The sequence below is a fragment of the Salvelinus sp. IW2-2015 genome, linkage group LG4p (genome assembly GCF_002910315.2).
Source record: "Salvelinus sp. IW2-2015 linkage group LG4p, ASM291031v2, whole genome shotgun sequence".
Taxonomy (NCBI): domain Eukaryota; kingdom Metazoa; phylum Chordata; class Actinopteri; order Salmoniformes; family Salmonidae; genus Salvelinus; species Salvelinus sp. IW2-2015.
The window spans coordinates 22,154,976-22,174,724 of record NC_036841.1 but is presented as its reverse complement, the minus strand read 5'-3'; the positions used below and the strand labels follow the sequence as shown (position 1 = coordinate 22,174,724).

General features: G+C 43.9%; 1 protein-coding gene across 1 annotated transcript in view; it reads left to right on the top strand.

Annotated features, from left to right (window-relative positions):
* LOC111960706 (serine/threonine-protein kinase ULK2-like) overlaps positions 1-19,749 on the top strand; it is a 78,318-nt gene that overhangs the window by 46,222 nt on the left and 12,347 nt on the right. The window contains 13 exon segments of the mRNA XM_070438920.1: positions 10,245-10,418; positions 10,908-10,981; positions 11,133-11,234; positions 11,476-11,534; positions 11,638-11,720; positions 11,836-11,886; positions 12,028-12,116; positions 12,588-12,655; positions 12,657-12,720; positions 12,723-12,756; positions 13,766-13,789; positions 13,792-13,819; positions 18,603-18,749. Of these exon segments, the coding sequence (XP_070295021.1) occupies positions 10,245-10,418; positions 10,908-10,981; positions 11,133-11,234; positions 11,476-11,534; positions 11,638-11,720; positions 11,836-11,886; positions 12,028-12,116; positions 12,588-12,655; positions 12,657-12,720; positions 12,723-12,756; positions 13,766-13,789; positions 13,792-13,819; positions 18,603-18,749 (997 nt within the window).

Here is a 19,749-nt window from a genome sequence, read left to right as displayed (position 1 = left end):
TGACGCAAGTCTAGAAATGTGCCATCTCAAAGGTCACTCATCTCTCATAATGCTTCCCAAGAAAGCACCAAGCACTGAATGTCTTAATAGGATTCTGCTTGTGGAGATCTACGTGGTATGTCATTGACTTTAATGATGTAGCAGTTCATAGCTGTGAATTGCATAACACACACACCTGCCTCCCTGTTGATATCAACAGCAACAAAAATGTGTCACATACACGTGTTTAGCAGATGTTATTGTGGGTGTAGCGAAATGTTTATGTTTCTACCTCCAACAGTGCAGTAATATCTAACAAGTAATATCTAACAATACACACAATCTAAAGTAAAGGAATGGAATTAAGAATATATAAATGTTTGGACGAGCAATGTCAGAGCTGTTAAGTTCATGTTTTAAGTATCCCTATACTTCTGTTATTACGGGGCTATCACTGAGTCAAGAGTGCGCCTGCGCATGAAAGTAGTTCGTTGATGGACCTGGCCTTGAGTGTAATGGCTACTTGTAGTGTGTTCATATAGTATAGTAAACTTTGTTAAACTGGAACCTTGTCGTTGTGTCATTTCGAGTTAACATTGGTAGCAGAGGATGGCTTCTAACTACAATGTGCCACCTCACTTCGACGAGAAGAGGTCGTACGAAAGTTGGAAAAATGAACTGGGAATCTCGACACGCGTTACTAATCTGGACGCGAAAAAGCAAGCACTTGCGGTGGTATTATCGCTCGAGGGAAGAGCGAGAGATACAGCACTGGAAATATCCGTTGAGGATTTGAACAAGGATGACGGTATGGGAACTTTGATCAMAGCACTGGATTCTGTATTTCTTAAAGAAGAGAAAGACCGTGCCTACGAGGCATATTCAAACTTTGACAGTGTTACGAGAGATATTTCGGTTGCAATGACGGACTACATCATTGATTTCGAACAGAGGTACAATAGGATGCGCAAGTACGACATGGTTCTCCCAGATGCAGTGTTAGCGTTCAAGTTAYTAGATACTGCCCGTCTAGATRGTAGGGAGAAACAGTTGGCTTTGACTGCTTGTACTGTGCTGACTTTTGCAWMTATGRAGTCGGCACTMAAAAKAATATTTGGTGAAAAGACGTCTGTCGCGCCAATAACAGATGGAATGCAAGTGAGTGACGCAGCATATTACACCGAGCAGCACAGAAAAGGCGCCAAAAAGTCACGTTCTCAAGAYAACCAGAAGAGGGCGYCATTTCCMGGCACAAATCCACTGGACAAATATGGAAGGAGATCGAAATGTGCTATTTGTCAAAGCACTTACCATTGGGTTAAAGACTGTCCTCATAAAAATGAACAAGTTAAACTAACAGAGGAAAATGTAAACACAGAGGTAGAGCAGTGTAACATTACACTGTTTTCAAATGAATCTGATACTGAGATTTTTATAGTTGAATCCTTAGGATCTGCTGTGATTGATACTGCATGCACACGGACAGTGTGTGGTGAAAAATGGCTTGATAGCTATGTCAGTGAACTAAATATGAAGGAAGTACAAAATATGATTGACACACCAAGCAACAGAGCTTTCAAATTTGGAGATGGGAGAATTGTCCATTCTACCAAGAGAGTTAAGATACCAGCAAAAATTGGTCAGACTAAGTGTCACATTGAAACAGAGGTGGTCCCTACAGATATCCCCTTACTATTAAGCAAAGCTTCACTCAAGAAGGCAGGGGCTGTATTAGACATAAAAAATGACAAGGCAGTGATGTTTAAACAACCAGTGACTCTTGAACTTACTACCTCAGGCCACTATTGTGTAAACATTTTGGACAAAGACATCACACAGAGTCCATGCAAAAGTGTGAGTGCATGGGTGGGACAGCACCTTTCAGCACTACATGCAGCGAGAAAAGCATTCACTGAAGCAGAGTGCTCAGAAAGAATTCGCAGGGCTCTGCGGAAACAGCTTCGACCCACCGATGAGAAGTACGAGACTGGAAACAGAGTGTACTACAAACGAGTTGACTGTCAAGAGTRGAAAGGACCGGGAGTAGTCATTGGCCAAGATGGTGTGGTGATATTTGTGAGACACGGAGGCATCTTTGTCAGGGTGCATCACTCAAGATTGCGGAAAGTAAATGATCAACAAGATAGAGGGGCTGTTGCTGAGAATCAGTCTCCTAATGAAAATGACAAAAAGGACACAGTAACAGACACAAACCTACCAGATGTCGCATCCAATGATATGGACACTGAAACTGACACAGGAAATGGAGCAGAGACCTTCAACCATGCCACAGGTAATACTGTTGAGGGTTCAAATGAGGAAAACATTCAACAACAGGCACATGTGTTAAGAGAACATGGTTGTTCCAATCTGAAAACTGGACAAACTGTTAAATACATGGACAGAGAAAGTGGTATTCCACACACAGCAACCGTCATTGGACGAGCAGGAAAAGCCAAAGGAAAACACCAGAACTGGTACAACTTGCAGTACTCTGAACCAGCTACACTTTCTGGTACAACAGGGTCAGCTGACCTGTCACTTGTAGATAATCTCAGAATTGAACCAATGGAAAATCGAGAAAAACAGAATGACATTCAAAATGATGATGTACTTGAAACAAAGGACGTGTCATTTGACTCAGCTAAGCTAGATGAGCTCAGTAATTKGAGAAAAAATGGAGTGTTTGAGGAAGTCAAAGACATTGGTCAAAAATGTGTCTCAACAAGGTGGGTGTGTACCCTTAAAGAATCCTTAACTGGAATAGTGCCTAAAGCACRTCTAGTGGCTAGAGGTTTTGAGGAGCTGGCTGCTAAAGAACTCCCAAAAGACTCACCGACATGCGCCTCAGAGTCACTCAGATTGCTGATGTCAGTGATCTGCCAGAAAAAATGGAAACTTAATTCCATAGACATCAAATCTGCATTTTTGCAGGGAACAGAGCTGTCAAGGAACATTCACATCCGACCTCCACCCGAAGCTAAAAGCGAAGGAACACTGTGGAAACTAAAAAAGTGTGTGTATGGACTGGCAGATGCATCACTCTACTGGTACAACAAAGTCAAGGCAACAATGCTGAATACAGGTGGAAAAATGTCACAAGTGGACCCTGCAGTCTTCTATTGGCTTGATCAAGACTGCAATGTGACTGGAGTACTTGCCTGTCATGTTGATGACTTTATCTGGGGTGGCTCACAGACCTTTGCTACAACTGTGATTCCAAACCTCAAAGCTGTTTTCCAGGTCGGCCGTGAGGAGCATGATAATTTTTGTTATGTTGGCATAGAGTTTATTACAGTTGATGGAACAATACTGATGCAACAGGAGAGCTATATCAAGAATCTTCAACCCATCCACATGGATTCTTCAAGAGCCGTACAAAGAAATTCCCCTCTATGTGGAATTGAAGCTGATCAATTGAGGTCGAAGATAGGTCAAATTCTATGGGTTGCTAGACAGAGTAGACCTGATGTGATGTTTGATGTTTGCAACTTGGCATCTAACACAAAACACGCCACTGTACAAACCATTCATGAGGCAAACAAAGTTGTTCATAAACTGAAATCACAACAAGTGACTTTAAAGTTTCAGCATGTTGGAAAAGATGACTCTTTGAAACTAGTTGTCTTCAGAGATGCTTCACTAGGGAACCTTACAGATGGAGGCACACAAGGTGGACATCTAATCGTGTTAATGGGTGAAGGAGGAAGATTCTCACCTATCTGTTGGCAGTCAAAAAGGATCAGAAGGGTTGTCCGAAGCACACTTGCTGGAGAAACACTTGCTTTTGCGGATGGAATTGACAATGCGATCTTTCTTGCAACTCTGTTCTCAGAGCTTACCACTGGTGAGACAAAACGGCACATTCTACCTGTAGTTTGTGTCACTGACAACTACTCATTAGTTGATGCTGTGAAGTCAACCAAGTCTGTCACAGAGAAAAGACTTCGTCTTGAGATTAGCAGCATCAAGGAACTTATTCAAGCACAGAGAATCCAGCGGATTCTGTGGTCGACCACAAAGGAACAGCTTGCTGACTGTCTGACTAAAAAAGGAGCATCCAGTCTTGTGCTCCTACAGGCTCTCAGTAATGGAAAGTGGCAGCTTGAGTAATACAAATAAAAACTGTCACACAACCCATTTGTAATGGGGATCTTGAATAATACTTGGACCTTTAATTATGTTGTTGATGTTTTATTTGTCTTTAAAGAAAAGGGGGAGATTGTTAAGTTCATGTTTTAAGTATCCCTATACTTCTGTTATTACGGGGCTATCACTGAGTCAAGAGTGCACCTACGCATGAAAGTAGTTCGTTGATGGACCTGGCCTTGAGTGTAATGGCTACTTGTAGTGTGTTCATATAGTATAGTAAACTTTGTTAAACTGGAACCTTGTCGTTGTGTCATTTCGAGTTAACAAGAGCGGCATAGACTAAGATACAGTAGAATGGGATAGAATACAGTATATACATAAGATGAGTAATGCAAAATATATAAACATTGTTAAAGTGATTTGTGTTATAATTATTAGTGGCCAGTGATTTCAAGTCTATGTATATAGGGCAGCAGCCTCTAATGTGCTACTGTTGGCTATTTAACAGTATGATGATCTTGAGATAGAAGCTGTTTTTCAGTCTCTCGGTCCCACCTTTGATGCACCTGTACTGACCTCGCCTTCTGGATGATAGCGGGGTGAACAGGCAGTGGCTCGGTTGGTTGTTGTCCTTGATGATCTTTTTGGCCTTCCTGTGACATCGGGTACTGTAGGTGTCCTGAAGGGTAGGTAGTTTGCCCCCGGTGCTGCGTTGGGCAGACCGCACCACCCTCTGGAGAGCCCTGCAGTTGCGGGCGGTGCAGTTGCCGTACCTGGCGATGATACAGCCTGACAGGAAGCTCTCTATTGTGCGTCTGTAGAAGTTTTGTGAGGGTTTTAGGTGCCAAGCCAAATTTCTTCAATCTCCTGAGGTTGAAGAGGCGCTGTTTCACCTTCTTCACCACACTGTCTGTGTGCGTGGACCATTTCAGTTTGTCCGTGATGTGTACGCCAAGGAACTTGAAGCTTTCCACCTTCTCCACTGCGGTCCCATTGATGTGGATAGGGGGGTGCTCCCTCTGCTGTTTCCTGAAGTCCACGATCATCTCCTTAGTTTTGTTGAGGTAGAGTGAAAGGTTATTTTCTTGGCACCACACTTCCAGGGCCCCCACCTCCTCCCTGTAGGCTGTCTCATCATTGTTGGTAATCAAGCTTACTACTGTTGTGTCGTCTGCAAACTTGATGATTGAGTTGGAGGCGTGCGTGGCCACGCAGTCGTGGGTGAACAGGGAGTACAGGATGGGGCTGAGCATGCATCGTTGTGGGGCCCGTGTTGAGGATCAGCGAAGTAAAGATGTTGTTTCCTATCTTCACTACCTGGGGGCGGCCCGTCAGGAAGTCAAGGACCCAGTTGCACAGAGCGGGATTCAAACCCAGGGCCTCGAACTTAATGATGAGCTTGGAGGGTACTATGGTGTTGAATGCTGAGCTATAGTCAATGAACAGCATTCTTGCATAGGTATTCCTCTTGTCCAGATGGGATACGGCAGTGTGCAGTGCGATGGCGATTGCATCGTCTGTGGATCTATTGGTGCGGTAAGCAAATTGAAGTGGGTCTAGGGTGTCAGGTGAGGTAGAGGTGATATTATCCTTGACTTGTCTCTCAGAAGTGAGTGCTACGGAGCGAGAGTCATTTAGTTCTGTTACTTTTGCTTTCTTGGGTACAGCAACAGTGGTGGACATGTTGAAGCAGGTGAGGACAGCAGACTGGGATAGGGAGAGATTGAATATGTCCGTAAACACTCCAGCCAGCTGGTCTGTGCATGCTCTGAAGACGCGGCTAGGGATGCTGTCTGTGCCGGCGACCTTGCGAGGGTTAACACATTTAAATGTCTTACTCACATTGGTCACAGAGAAGGAGAGCCCACAGTCCTTGGTGGCAGGCGACGTCGGTGGCACTGTGTTGTTCTCAAAGTGGGCGAAGAAGTTGTTTAGCTTGTCCGGAAGCAAGACGTCGGTGTCCGCGACGTGGCTGGTTTTCTCTTTGTAGTCCGTGATTGTCTGTAGACCCTGCCACATTCGTCTCATGTCTGAGCCGTTGAATTGCGACTCCACTTTGTCTCTGTACTGACGTTTTGCCTGTTTGCTTGCTTACGAAGGGAATAACTACACTGTTTGTATTCAGCCATATTCCCAGTCACCTTGCCATGGTTAAATGCGATGGTTCGCGCTTTCAGTTTTGCGCGAATGCTGCCATCTATCCACGGTTCCTGGTTAGGGTTGGTTTTAATAGTCACAGTGTGTACAACATCTCCTATACACTTCCTGATGAACTCAGTCATGGATCATGTTTGCATATGTACAGTACCTACTCATTCCAGGGTTTTCTTTATTTTTACTATTTTCTATATTGTAGAGATCACAACTTTGAAATACCACATGGAATCATGTAGTAAACAAATCAAAATATATTTTATATTTGAGTGACTTCAAAGTAGACGCCCTTTGCCTTGATGACAGCTTTGCTTACTCTGGGCATTCTCTCAACCAGCTCCATGAGGAAGTCACCTGCAATCCATTTCATTTAACTTGTTAAAAGTTCATTTGTGGAATTTCTTTCCTTAATGCGTTTGATCCAATCAGTTGTGTTGTTACAAGGTAGAGGTGGTATACAGAAGATAGCTCTATTTGGTAAAAGAGTCCATATTATGGCAAAACAGCTCAAATAAGCAAACAGAAGGAACAGTCTGTCATTATTTTAAGACGCAAAGGTCAGTCAATACGGAAAATTTCAAGAACTTTTAAGGTTTCTTCAAGTGCAGTCGCAAAAACCATCAAGTGTTATGATGAAACTGGCTCTCATGAGGACCACCACAAGAAAGGAAGACCCAGCGTTACCTCAGTTGCAGTGGATAAGTTCATTAGAGTTAACTTCACCTCAGATTGCAGCCCATATAAATGCTTCAAGAGTTCAAGTAACAGACACATCTCAACATCCACTGTTCAGAGGAGACTGCGTTAAGCAGGCCTTCATGGTTGAATTGCTACAAAGAAACCACTATACTAAAGGACACCAATAAGAAGACGAGACTTGCTTGGGCCAAGAAACATGAGCAATGGATATTAGACCGGTGGAAATCTGTCCAAATTGTATATTTTTCGTTCCAACCGCCGTGTGTTTGTGGAACACAGAGTAGGTAAACGGATGATTTCCGTATGTGTGGTTCCCACCATGAAGCATGGAGGAGGAGGTGTGATGGTGCTTTGCTGGAGAGACTGTCTGTGATGTATTTAGAATTCAAGGCATACTTAACCAGCATGGCTACGTCAGCATTCTGTAGCGATACGCCACCCATCTGGTTTGCTCTTAGTGGGACTATCATTTGTTTATCAACAGGACAATTACCCAAAACACACCTATTTGACCAAGAAGGAGAGTGATGGAGTGCTGCATCAGATGACCTGGCCTCCACAATCACCCAACCCCAACCCAATTGAAATGGTTTGGGATGAGATAGACAGGGTGAAGGAAAAGCAGCCAACAAGTGCTCAGCATATGTGTGAACTCCTTCAAGACTGTTGAAAAGCATTCCAGGTCAAGCTTCTTGAGAGAATGCCAAGAGTGTGCAAAGCAGTCATCAAGGCAAAGGGTGGCTACTTTGAAGAATCTCAAATATAAAATATATTTTGATTTGTTTAACACTTTTTGGTTACTACATGATTCCATATGTGTGATTTCATAGTTTTGATGTCTTCACTATTATTAAACAATGTAGAAAATTGTAGAAAATAAAATAAAGAAAAACTTGTTATCAGGGGAACTGTTTTTATTTTATTTTTTATGTTGTACTGTCGCACGCTTTCACGTCACTTCAGGGCATGGTACAGTGTCTGTACCTCTCTCTTCTAGCATGCACTGTCACACACCCCCTTTCTGTCTTGTGCTCTCTCTCTCTCTCTCTCTCTCTCTCTCTCTCTCTCTCTCTCTCTCTCTCTCTCTCTCTCTCTCTCGTTTTCGCCCTCTCTCTTTTCGCTGTTTCTCTTTCTCCCTCCCTTATAAACCCTTGTATAATAGCATCACACAACCATGTTATGTTATTTCTATAATTGCACAACTTTGCTGTGAAGAAGTTGCCACTGTTGTACTTTAGAGAGAATGTTGTTAAATCCCTGATTTAATGTGTGTATGCACGGTTAGATTTAATAATGGAAAAATTGATGTAATAAATGTATCACTAGCCACTTTAAACAATGCCACTTTCATATGTTTACATACCCTACATTACTCATCTCATATGTATATACTGTACTCTATACCATCCACTGCATCTTGCCTATGCCCTTCTATACCATCACTCATTCATATATTTCTTTATGTGCATATTCTTATTCATTCCTTTACACTTGTGTGTATAAAGTAGTTGTTGTGGAATTGTTAGGTTAGATTACTTGTTAGATATTACTGCATGGTCGGAACTAGAAGCACAAGCATTTCGCTACACTCGCAATAACATCTGCCAACCATGTGTATGTGACAAATAAAATTTGATAAGATTTGATAAGATCCATTGTGACCATAATGGTTTCGTTTACCCAGGAATCCTCTTAGCTAGCAGCTCACTGGATTAGCTAATGTTGTTGTTTCACTCTAACCAGTACAGGCAGGGACCAGACACACTCCACTGCCTGACCTCGTATGCTAGCTAACATTCACTGTTAATACTTGTATTACTTAGGCTGCTAATGTTCAAACAATTACTACCCTAATCAGTTGTGCTTGCATAAAAGATGTAGACTACTTGCAGAATAAGCATTTTGTGCAGGTTGCTTTCCCTTGGATTCAGGGTGCAGTTGAAGGGGTGCAACTTTCACCCCCCCACACACATTCTGCATTTTTGTTCCCCCCAGTTTTATCATTGGAATGTGATACAAAACTAGGCAACGGTGTGCTTTAGGACCATGTGGTCCATTTAGGACCCTCCTAGCGGTCGGGTAGGCTGTTTTGGAGCGTCTATCTGACTGGATAAAAAAATATATATATACACTGCTCAAAAAAATAAAGGGAACACTTAAACAACACAATGTAACTCCAAGTCAATCACACTTCTGTGAAATCAAACTGTCCAYTTAGGAAGCAACACTGATTGACAATAAATTTCACATGCTGTTGTGCAAATGGAATAGACAAAAGGTGGAAATTATAGGCAATTAGCAAGACACCCCCAATAAAGGAGTGATTCTGCAGGTGGTGACCACAGACCACTTCTCAGTTCCTATGCTTCCTGGCTGATGTTTTGGTCACTTTTGAATGCTGGCGGTGCTCTCACTTTAGTGGTAGCATGAGACGGAGTCTACAACCCACACAAGTGGCTCAGGTAGTGCAGCTCATCCAGGATGGCACATCAATGCGAGCTGTGGCAAGAAGGTTTGCTGTGTCTGTCAGCGTAGTGTCCAGAGCATGGAGGCGCTACCAGGAGACAGGCCAGTACATCAGGAGACGTGGAGGAGGCCGTAGGAGGGCAACAACCCAGCAGCAGGACCGCTACCTCCGCCTTTGTGCAAGGAGGAGCAGGAGGAGCACTGCCAGAGCCCTGCAAAATGACCTCCAGCAGGCCACAAATGTGCATGTGTCTGCTCAAACAGTCAGAAACAGACTCCATGAGGGTGGTATGAGGGCCCGACGTCCACAGGTGGGGGTTGTGCTTACAGCCCAACACCGTGCAGGACGTTTGGCATTTGCCAGAGAACACCAAGATTGGCAATTCATCACAGATGAATAAGTCCCATGTGGCTTAGTTGGTTGAACGTGGCGCTTGCAAAGTCAGAGTTGTGGGCTTCGTTTCCCACAGGGGAAAAGTATGAAAATGTATGCACTCACTACTGTAAGTCGCTCTAGATCAGAGCGTCTGCTAAATTACTAAAATGGAAATATAAAAATGTAAATGCATGTTAATGATCAGTGTGGGTGAAACGTTAGTGTGTAAAATGGTTGTAAAAAGTTGTATCTGTGGCCTCTAGGCTAGTGCATAGTGGATGGGTAATGTCATTTATAGAGATTTCAGTGTAGTATGGGTAATGTAGTTTTGTATAGATAAAATATGCTAATAGCCAGTGTGGGTGTAGTATTCTTTTACCACTGCATCCCTCGTCTTCATACATTATGTGCCAATACATTTGTACTGTATAATGAAGGATTGTGGGTAAGTAGTTTCCCCTCCTCTCCCTCTCCCTAGCCAAGGGGACACTAAGAGAAGACACTCTGAGGGTGTTCCTACAGCAGATAGCAGCAGCAATGAGGATCCTCAACAGTAAAGGCATCATCCACCGAGACCTGAAACCACAGAACATCCTGCTGTCATACACCAGCCGCAAGAGATCCAGTATCAACGGCATCCGCATCAAAATAGGTGACTGAACAACCCAGCCCCTCAAACAACACACACTCAGCTACAACTAAGCTAAACCTTCAAAAAGACAACTATCCCTTTAATTCTGTATATAGTGTTATTTCTGTATATACACAACTTCATAATGTTTATACGATATAAATACTGTTTATACTGTAAATATAGAGATGGCCTATCTATGAACTGTTAGCCATCGTATGATTTGTCTTATTGTGTCACACAAGTGTCATATATCATGTATCAAGATGCACCACAATGACAGCTAGCTACGGTCATGGTTAGTTGTTTTGAACCTCACAGCTATATTTAGTTTGCACAATGCTATTCCCAGAAGGTGTGGTGACTCATGTTGTGTGTTGAGTGCCCAATTGTCTAGTGTCTGAGAGGCTTGGGAATAGGAGTCATGACACTGCGATCAATAGTTGTTATTAATAAGACAGACAGACACAGGCAGACAGACTGACTGACTGATGGACTTCTCTCTTTCAGCTGACTTTGGCTTCGCACGATATCTCCAGAGCAACATGATGGCTGCCACGCTGTGTGGCTCCCCCATGTACATGGTGAGTGGATGCGGGTTAGTGTTTGTTGTGTGTGTAAGGGTGTTGTGTCTAAGTCTCTTGTTCTCCTGTGACAACAGCTTTGCTTACTCAGAAACCTGCAACTGGAACGGTCCTTTCAGAGCATGACCTCTAACCTCTGTCCTCTAACCAGGCCCCGGAAGTGATCATGTCTCAGAACTATGACGCCAAGGCAGACATGTGGAGCATTGGGACGGTCGTCTACCAGTGTCTCGTAGGGAAGCCACCTTTCCAGGTAGGATGGAGAGAGGGAGTTGATATGGGGCATCTTTTTTTCATCACACAAAGCAGAATGAAACTGTGCGAAGAAAATAGCACATGCCTCTGCAAGAAAAATGTCACCCATGGTGTGCATTTATAGAAGTAGTAAACAAACCCCCTGTCACTCTGTGCTCTCGATCTCTCCTTTCTTTCTTTCTTTTCTTTTTCTTTCTTTCTTTCTTTCTTTCTTTTTCTCTCTCTCTCTCTCGCTCTAGGCCAACAGTCCCCAGGACCTGAGGATGTTCTATGAGAAGAACAAGTCGCTGCTGCCCATGTAGGTGATAGGATTTAAGAATGATTAACTATCTGATCGAGGCCATTTGGGCTGAAAAGTCGTGTTTTAACCGGAAGGTGTTGTCTGTGCCTCTATTACCCAGCATCCCGAGGGAGACGTCTCCTCCCCTTGGCAACCTGTTGCTAGGCCTGCTGCAGAGGAACCAGAAGGATAGGATGGACTTCGGTCAGTTCTGACGCCACTTCCCTTCTAGAAAGGAAATTATTTAAAACATAACGTTTCTTATCAATCAATTGGATATTACTTCTCTAACATTCACACTTCTGTCTTGTTGTTTCAGATGCATTTTTCAGCCATCCTTTCTTAGATCCACTGTCTGCCATCAAAAAATGTGAGTAGATAGATGAAAACTTCCTTCATCAATAACCGGGAAATACATGTTGTGGTATCATAGCTGTATTGTGAGATGGCGTTGATGTTGAGAACACTTAGGTCTTGTGTGAAAACATGTATTTGTATGTTTTTTCTCCAGCATGTCCTGTTCCAGTACCCAACTGCCCTAGCGTTGTGACCGACATCACCTGTGGCAGCTCGCCCTCTGTTCGCTACAACTCCCCTGCCGTAAGTTCATCCTGACTGCCTATACACCTCATAGTTTCATTCCACAACAAGTGGGTTTATCTGTACCTCAAGGCATGGCACCACACCTCAACACTGAGCACTGAAGAATCCAGACTTTGTACAGTAGCTCTGTGGGAAAACGGACAAACTGAGTTTCCCAGGGATGTACTTTTTCTCTCTGTCCACTGTGATTGCATTATACTGGCAGTCTACATAGCCCAGTCTGGCACTAATTGAATTGTACAGCCCAAGCCCTCTCTCACACTGAGATTAATCCTCTTGCTTTCTTTCTCTTGCCCTACGCTCCTCACATTCTCACACACACACACACACACACACACACACACACACACACACACACACACACACACACACACACACACACAGCACCACACACACACCACCTACCCCCACAAACATACACACACCTTTTGCTCACTACAACACACACATACCCCTTCCCTTCTTCAGTCTCTCCCAGACATGCAGACGTTACCTGAGGACTGTCTGTCATCGCCCCCCCTGGGCCCTCCAACTACCTGCAGTGTCTAAGGAGTCTGGAGGAAGCACCAGCAGCAAGAACTCTTCCAGCGACAGCGACGACTGATTTGTCTGGTGCCACACCTCTCCACAGAGTCTTGTGAGTCTGCAGGAACACACACACACACACACACACACTGAAGACTTGCTACTCCTTATTACACTAATTAGGCCTACTGGCAGCACTTCTCTTACACAAGCACCTGCTATAAAACACACACACTAGCACCTGCTATAAAACACACACACTAAGCACCTGCTGTAAAACACACGCACTAAGCACCTGCTATAAAACACATGCACTAAGCACCTGCTATAAAAACAACCACTCTAAGCACCTGCTATAAAACACACACACTGAGCACCTGCTATAAACACACACACTAAGCACCTGCTATAAAAACACACACTAAGCACCTGCTATAAAACCACATGCACTAAGCACCTGCTATAAAAACACACACACTAAGCACCTGCTATAAAAACACACACACTGAGCACCTGCTATAAAACACACACACTAAGCACCTGCTATAAAACACACACACTAGCACCTGCTATAAAACACACACACTGAGCACCTGATAATAAAACACACACACTGAGCACCTGCTATAAAACACACACACTAAGTACCTGCTATAAAACACACACACTAAGCACCTGCTATAAAAACACACACACTGAGCACCTGCTATAAAACACAACACTGAGCACCTGCTATAAAACACACACACTAAGCACCTGCTATAAAACACACACACTAAGCACCTGTTATAAAACACACACACTAAGCACCTGCTATAAAACACACACACTGAGCACCTGCTATAAACACACACACTAAGCACCTGCTATAAACACACACACTAAGCCCTGCTATAAAACACACACACTAAGCACCTGCTATAAAACACATAACCTCTAAACACACACACTAAGCACCTGCTATAAAACACACACACTAAGCACCTGCTCACACTTGACACAGACAGTTGACCAAATAGACACATTTTGAGTGCGGTATGGGTAGTCAGTTAATTCACTAATGTGGCATGGTTTCTATTCTTGTCTGTTTCGCTCACTTCCCTCTCTCTCCTCTTCCTCAGATGACCAGCCAATGGAAGCAGTGGGGGTCGGGCATCCGCAGAGTGGTGTGGAGGGTGAGTGTAACGTCATCAACTTCAGCTCTAAACATATTGTTGTTGTCTGATTTGGGCCGGCCACCATCTGAAAGAACATAAACCTTGTCCCTGCACTTCCTCTACATACTAGAGAATACCAGAACACAAAGAACTCCCAGGAGCACAATATCTAGATGACCTGACCTGGTTCCTCTGTTGACTCCCCTGGGCTTGACCGTGTTGCTCCATGGAAATCGATCATTTTTTCACTGTTGACTTGTAGCATCATAGATATGTAACCTAAACTCAGAGAGGATTAACAAACAGTCTGTTTGTGTCCCTAAACTGGGATATTTCAGGATATTTCCGACTATTTATGTATTAGATCAATTTGAATTATAGAACATTGGACAGATCTAATAATGGTTGACACAAACATATGTGTGGTGAAATGATCAACGTTAAAAACAATTAACCAGTCTGATGTGCATGCTGCTATTTCAGCCCCAGATATTGTGTGTGTGTGTGTGTGTGTGTGTGTGTGTGTGTGTGTGTGTGTGTGTGTGTGTGTGTTGTGTGTGTGTGGTGTTGTGTGTGTGTGTGTGTGTGTGTGTGTGTTGTGTGTGTGTGTGTGTGTGTGTGTGTGTGTGTGTGTGTGTGTGTGTGTGTGTGTGTGTGTGTGTGTGTGCTGTGAATGAGCTCTGCATGAGTAAGTCATTCTGTCTACTCCATATAGACATGTCTATGTAGAAATGCTACATAAAACACTCTACATCTCAGTGTGTCTGTCAGTGTGCACAGCTGTGTTTTATACTCCTTAGTCATAAATGACATGCTATTTGTCTCTGAAAGCAATATATCAGTCTTCCATTTCTATGAAGCTATGTTAATGCCTAATAAGGCATTTTGTTCATGTCAAAATTGTGTAGACGTCTCAGATAAACGGCTACTGTGTATAGGTCAGTTATATCCTGAACCACCCAGACAAGGCAGGCCTGTTGTATGAGAATAGATCTCTTACACACACACAGGAAATCGCTTTGGGCAAATGTGACTGTTGTTGTCGCGGCATCTTAAATGACTGTCATTCACACACATATATTTATATATCACAACACACACACACACACTGAAAGCAGAGGCACAAACACCACTTCCTTGTCTCATGTGACCCCCACACTCTCTCTGTGTTTGTAAATAGCCTGCAGCAAGACAATGCTCTCCACTGTCATCTATAACTTTCTTTTTATTTTCACTCCCCATTGTTCCTCTCCCTGTTTCTCTCTTTGTAAACGGCCTCCAGTAATACTGTTTTCTAGCACTCAGTTTCTCTCTTTGTAAACGGCCTCCAGTAATACTGTTTTCTAGCACTCAGTTTCTCTCTTTGTAAACAGCCTCCAGTAATACTGTTTTCTAGCACTCAGTTTCTCTCTTTGTAAACGGCCTCCAGTAATACTGTTTTCTAGCACTCAGTTTCTCTCTTTGTAAACAGCCTCCAGTAATACTGTTTTCTAGCACTCGGTTTCTCTCTTTGTAAACGGCCCTCCAGTAATACTGTTTTCTAGCACTCAGTTTCTCTCTTTGTAAACAGCCTCCAGTAATACTGTTTTCTAGCACTCAGTTTCTCTCTTTGTAAACGGCCTCCAGTAATACTTTTTCTAGCACTCAGTTCTCTCTCTTGTAAACGGCCTCCAGTAATACTGTTTTCTAGCACTCAGTTTTCTCTCTTTGTAAACAGCCTCCAGTAATACTGTTTTCTAGCACTCAGTTTCTCTCTTTGTAAACGGCCTCCAGTAATACTGTTTTTCTAGCACTCAGTTTTCTCTCTTTGTAAACAGCCTCCAGTAATACTGTTTTCTAGCACTCAGTTTCTCTCTTTGTAAACAGCCTCCAGTAATACTGTTTTCTAGCACTCAGTTCTCTCTCTTTGTAAACGGCCTCCAGTAATACTGTTTTCTAGGCACTTTCAGTTTCTCTCTTTGTAAACGGCCTCCAGTAATACTGTTTTCTAGCACTCAGTTTCTCTCTTTGTAAACAGCCTCCAGTAATACTGTTTTCTATCACTGTTTCCATTCCCTCTCACAGTTTTGTAGTCACCCTCATCTATTCCTTAGTTTGTTTCCCCTCATGCTCTCCTCAAACAAATAGCTGTTTTCCTCCTTTCTCACCATCTCTCCATTTTCATCTTTGGGGTGATGGTTTTTCTCTCCCCCTCTTTACCCTGTCTCTTAAAGTGATGCTCCAAAGGTTACAAATTGCAATTCGTAAAATATGTCAATACTTTTTAAGTACTTAAGATCCCGGGCTGCATCTTTAACTCTCTCTCCCTTGCCCCCATTATTCCCCTCTTTGTTCTCTTTCCCTTGGTTCCCTGGTTGTGCTGCAAGGTGGTTAATACTCAGCCTGCCCCTCTGTGACCACTCTATTGTGGATGAGGTAAGGTGAGGAGCTAGTCTGAGTGCCAGAGAGTCATTCTCTATTCCTGGAGGATCCCACCCCTCAGTCAGCTCACCTCCCACTGTCAATTGTTTTTCCCCTGTGCTCTGTCTGTCCTTAATCGATTCCTGAGCCAGGGAATGAGAGGGGGAGGGAGGGAGATGGGAGTGCAGAGAAACATAGCCATTACTAAGGATGAATATGGAGAAAAGAAAGAAGGGAGGGAGGTAAGTAGAAAGAGAGAACAGCTGCCCAAGATGAATTAGAGAGCAACGAGCAGACACAAAGCAAATAGAAAAAGGGGAGAGTATTTAGAGAGAGACAGAGGGAGTGCACACAGAGGAGGAGAGGGAAAAGACAGTGCTGTGTTTCCATTCCCCTCTGGGTAGATGCAGTAAAGACAAACGGGTCAACAGTAAAGCAACACTGACTTACAAACTGCCTTTTGTTAGGGAGAGCACCCTGTGTAGCTCCAATGTCCCAATTAGCTTCTGTTAGAACACAACAGATTTTAACCTGCTCTGGGGATAAATGAATGTGTTAAACTGAATGACTGCATGGGGTAATACAGTGTATTGAGGTTAGAGAATAAACCACAGGAATAGTTGGTTTGTTTTCCCTTTCTAAATGCCACTGATTAACCTTTTATGGCCCTTTTTAGTTTGAAATCCAATTTTATTTGTCACATGCACTGAATACAACCTTACAGTGAAATGCGTACTTACAAGCCCTTAACCAACAATGCAGTTCTAAGAAAAAATATTTACTAAATTAACTAAAGTAATAAAAAGTAACACAATAGAATCATAATAACGAGCTTATGTACACGGGGTACCGGTACACTGTCAATGTGCGGCGGTACAGGATAGAGTGACTATGCACAGGTAAAGTGACTATGCATAGATAACAGAGTAGAAGCAGTGTAAAAAAATAAAAGGGCAGGGGGTCAATTTAAATAGTCAGGGTAGCCATTTGATTAATTGTTCAGGAGTCTTATGGCTTGGGGGTAGAAGCTGTTAAGAAGCCTTTTGGACATAGACTTGGCGCTCTGGTACCATTTGCCGTGCGGTAGCAGAGAGAACAGTCTATGACTTGGGTGACTGGCGTCTTTGACAATTATTTGGGCCTTCCTCTGACACCGCCTGGTATAGAGGTCCTGGATGGCAGGAAGCTTGGCCCCAGTGATGTACTGGGCCATACGCACTACCCTCTGTAGTGCCTTGCGCTCGGATGCAGAACAATTGCCATACCAGGCAGTGACGCAACTGGTCAGGATGCTCTCAATGGTGCAGCTGTGGAACTTTTTGAGGATCTGGGGACAATGTCAAATCTTTTCAGTCTCCTGAATAGGCGTTGTCGTGCCCTCTTCACGACTGTCTTGGTGTGTTTGGACCATGAAAGTTTGTTGGTGAGGGAGAGGTTGTTGTCCTGGCACCACTGCCTGGTCTCTGAACTCCTCCCTATATGCTGACTCATTGTTGGAACTTGAAGGGCGATTGTGTCTAATCGAAAGCTATGTCAATGTATGTCTTGTGGTAAAATGTGTTTATTTGCTTCTCGGAATGGAAAGCAAACAAAGGAACCCCTCTGTGTCTTTGTCTGTATGTTGCTGCTGTACAGAATAGACGGGTGGTCGCGTGCCTCACGTGTATCCCTCAGTCTATTCCCATGTCTCTGGTCTACACCCTCCCCCGTTAATCATCTTATTACATAATGCTGCTAGGCTGAATCTGTCCTGTTCTATAACATTTATATTCCTCCCCCTTCCTCTCTTTCCCCTTTTCATTCTAAACCCAAGTGAACCCCCTATGGTTGACCCGTGTATGACTGTTGTTCAGGGAACATTTTGTACCAATCGAATAACAAAGGAATGCAAATTTGCCTGGCTTTTTCCCCTCCTGTCCCTCTGTGTCTGATAGAAAGGAGGAGGGCTCAGCACGTGCTATTGGCTGAGCCCACAAACCACAGTTTCTTCAGGCCCGCCCATAACTCCTCCTCTTGGCACAGACGGCTCCCGACTGATTGGGCAGATACGCGTGGGTTTACACAACAGCCCTGCCCCCTCTGGGTTGGGCCAGCCCCTTTACAGCAGGACTGAAGTTTAGTTCCTCATCCAGCCTCAGTTGAAAATGCCATATGTGTAGAAGTAAACAAAGAACTCAGAGACATAGCCTAGTTAGAAACTTTGAGTCAGCCTAGAGTTTCATTTAGTCCAACTGTTGCGCTCTCCACGTTCTATTTATACAAATGTCGTCTCGGTAGGACTGAAGTATTTTTTAACATAGAGTTCTGTGGGTGTTGACATTCCTGAACAGATGGTGCAGTTTTGGCAGAACTAGCAGACAGACTGGCTAACGGGCCTGCTCTTCCCACTTCACCCTTCCAGGCAGCCGCAGACCACCGGACAGACCCCCATGGTGTCCCCCCGGGCAGAGACCACCCCCATCCCTGTGCCCACCCAGGTGCGGAACTACCAGCGCATCAAGCAGAACCTCTCCAACAGCCCCACCACTACGCTTTACAGCTCCCCCAGGTAAGAGACACTGTCTGGAGAAAAGGGCATCGGTACAATTTGCCGTCCGGTAGCAGAGAGAACAGCCAATGGCTTGGGTGGCTTTAGGGCCTTCCTCTGACACTGGTATAGAGGTCCTGGATGGCAAGGAGCTGGGCCTCAGTGATGTACTGGTCCATACGCACTACACTCTGTAGAGCCTTGCAGTCGAATACCTAGTATTTGCCTTACCAAGCGGTGATGCATTCAGTCAAGATGCTCTCAATGGTGCAGCTGTATAGCGTTTTGAGGTGCCCATGTCCTGGGTGGTTCTCGAAGTACAACTGTCATGGTTAAGACATTTTTTGTCTTGTGGGTGCATACAGTCCTCACACCTGGCTGATCAGAGACTAGTCTTTCATGTTGTTGGATTTCTAATGACTAACCTTTGGGTGGGAACAGGAAAATTCACCTACAACTGTCAGTTATTGCATCAGGTAAAGTTTCACTAAGTTTCATCAGTTTAGTCAGTGGATATTGCTTGTTATATTGTGGTGTGATGGGGGGAGTGTTTCAAGACATAGAAAGGGAGGGAATAGGAGGAGGTTTTGAATCTCCTTTAGAGGCAAATTAGTTTTATTGTTGTGCTTCTTGACTGTTGTGAGATAAGAACATTGCCACAGGGATTAGTATAGTGTTCCTGTGGTGCTTTTCCAAGCAGCCAGGGTTTTATGTTAATGTAGGCTCTACTATTATTGTGTTTCCATCAGGACTGTGACAATAAAGACAAGCAGAATCAACAACATCATCAAGACTGTTGCTTTGCGAGAAGGTGTTAACGTTCAAAGTTAGCCATTGTTATGTAAATTCAAGCTGAAAAGTACCCAGGGCCTTGCCTTGGCTACAAGTTAGAGCAAGTCCACCGGAGCCCAATGAGACATGGGTGCTGGCCCGCATAGAAGGAAACAGAAAAGTGAGACTTTAGGGGAAAACACTGGGGTAAATCCACAATGGGAATGCGGTACTGGAGTAGCCTAGCTCC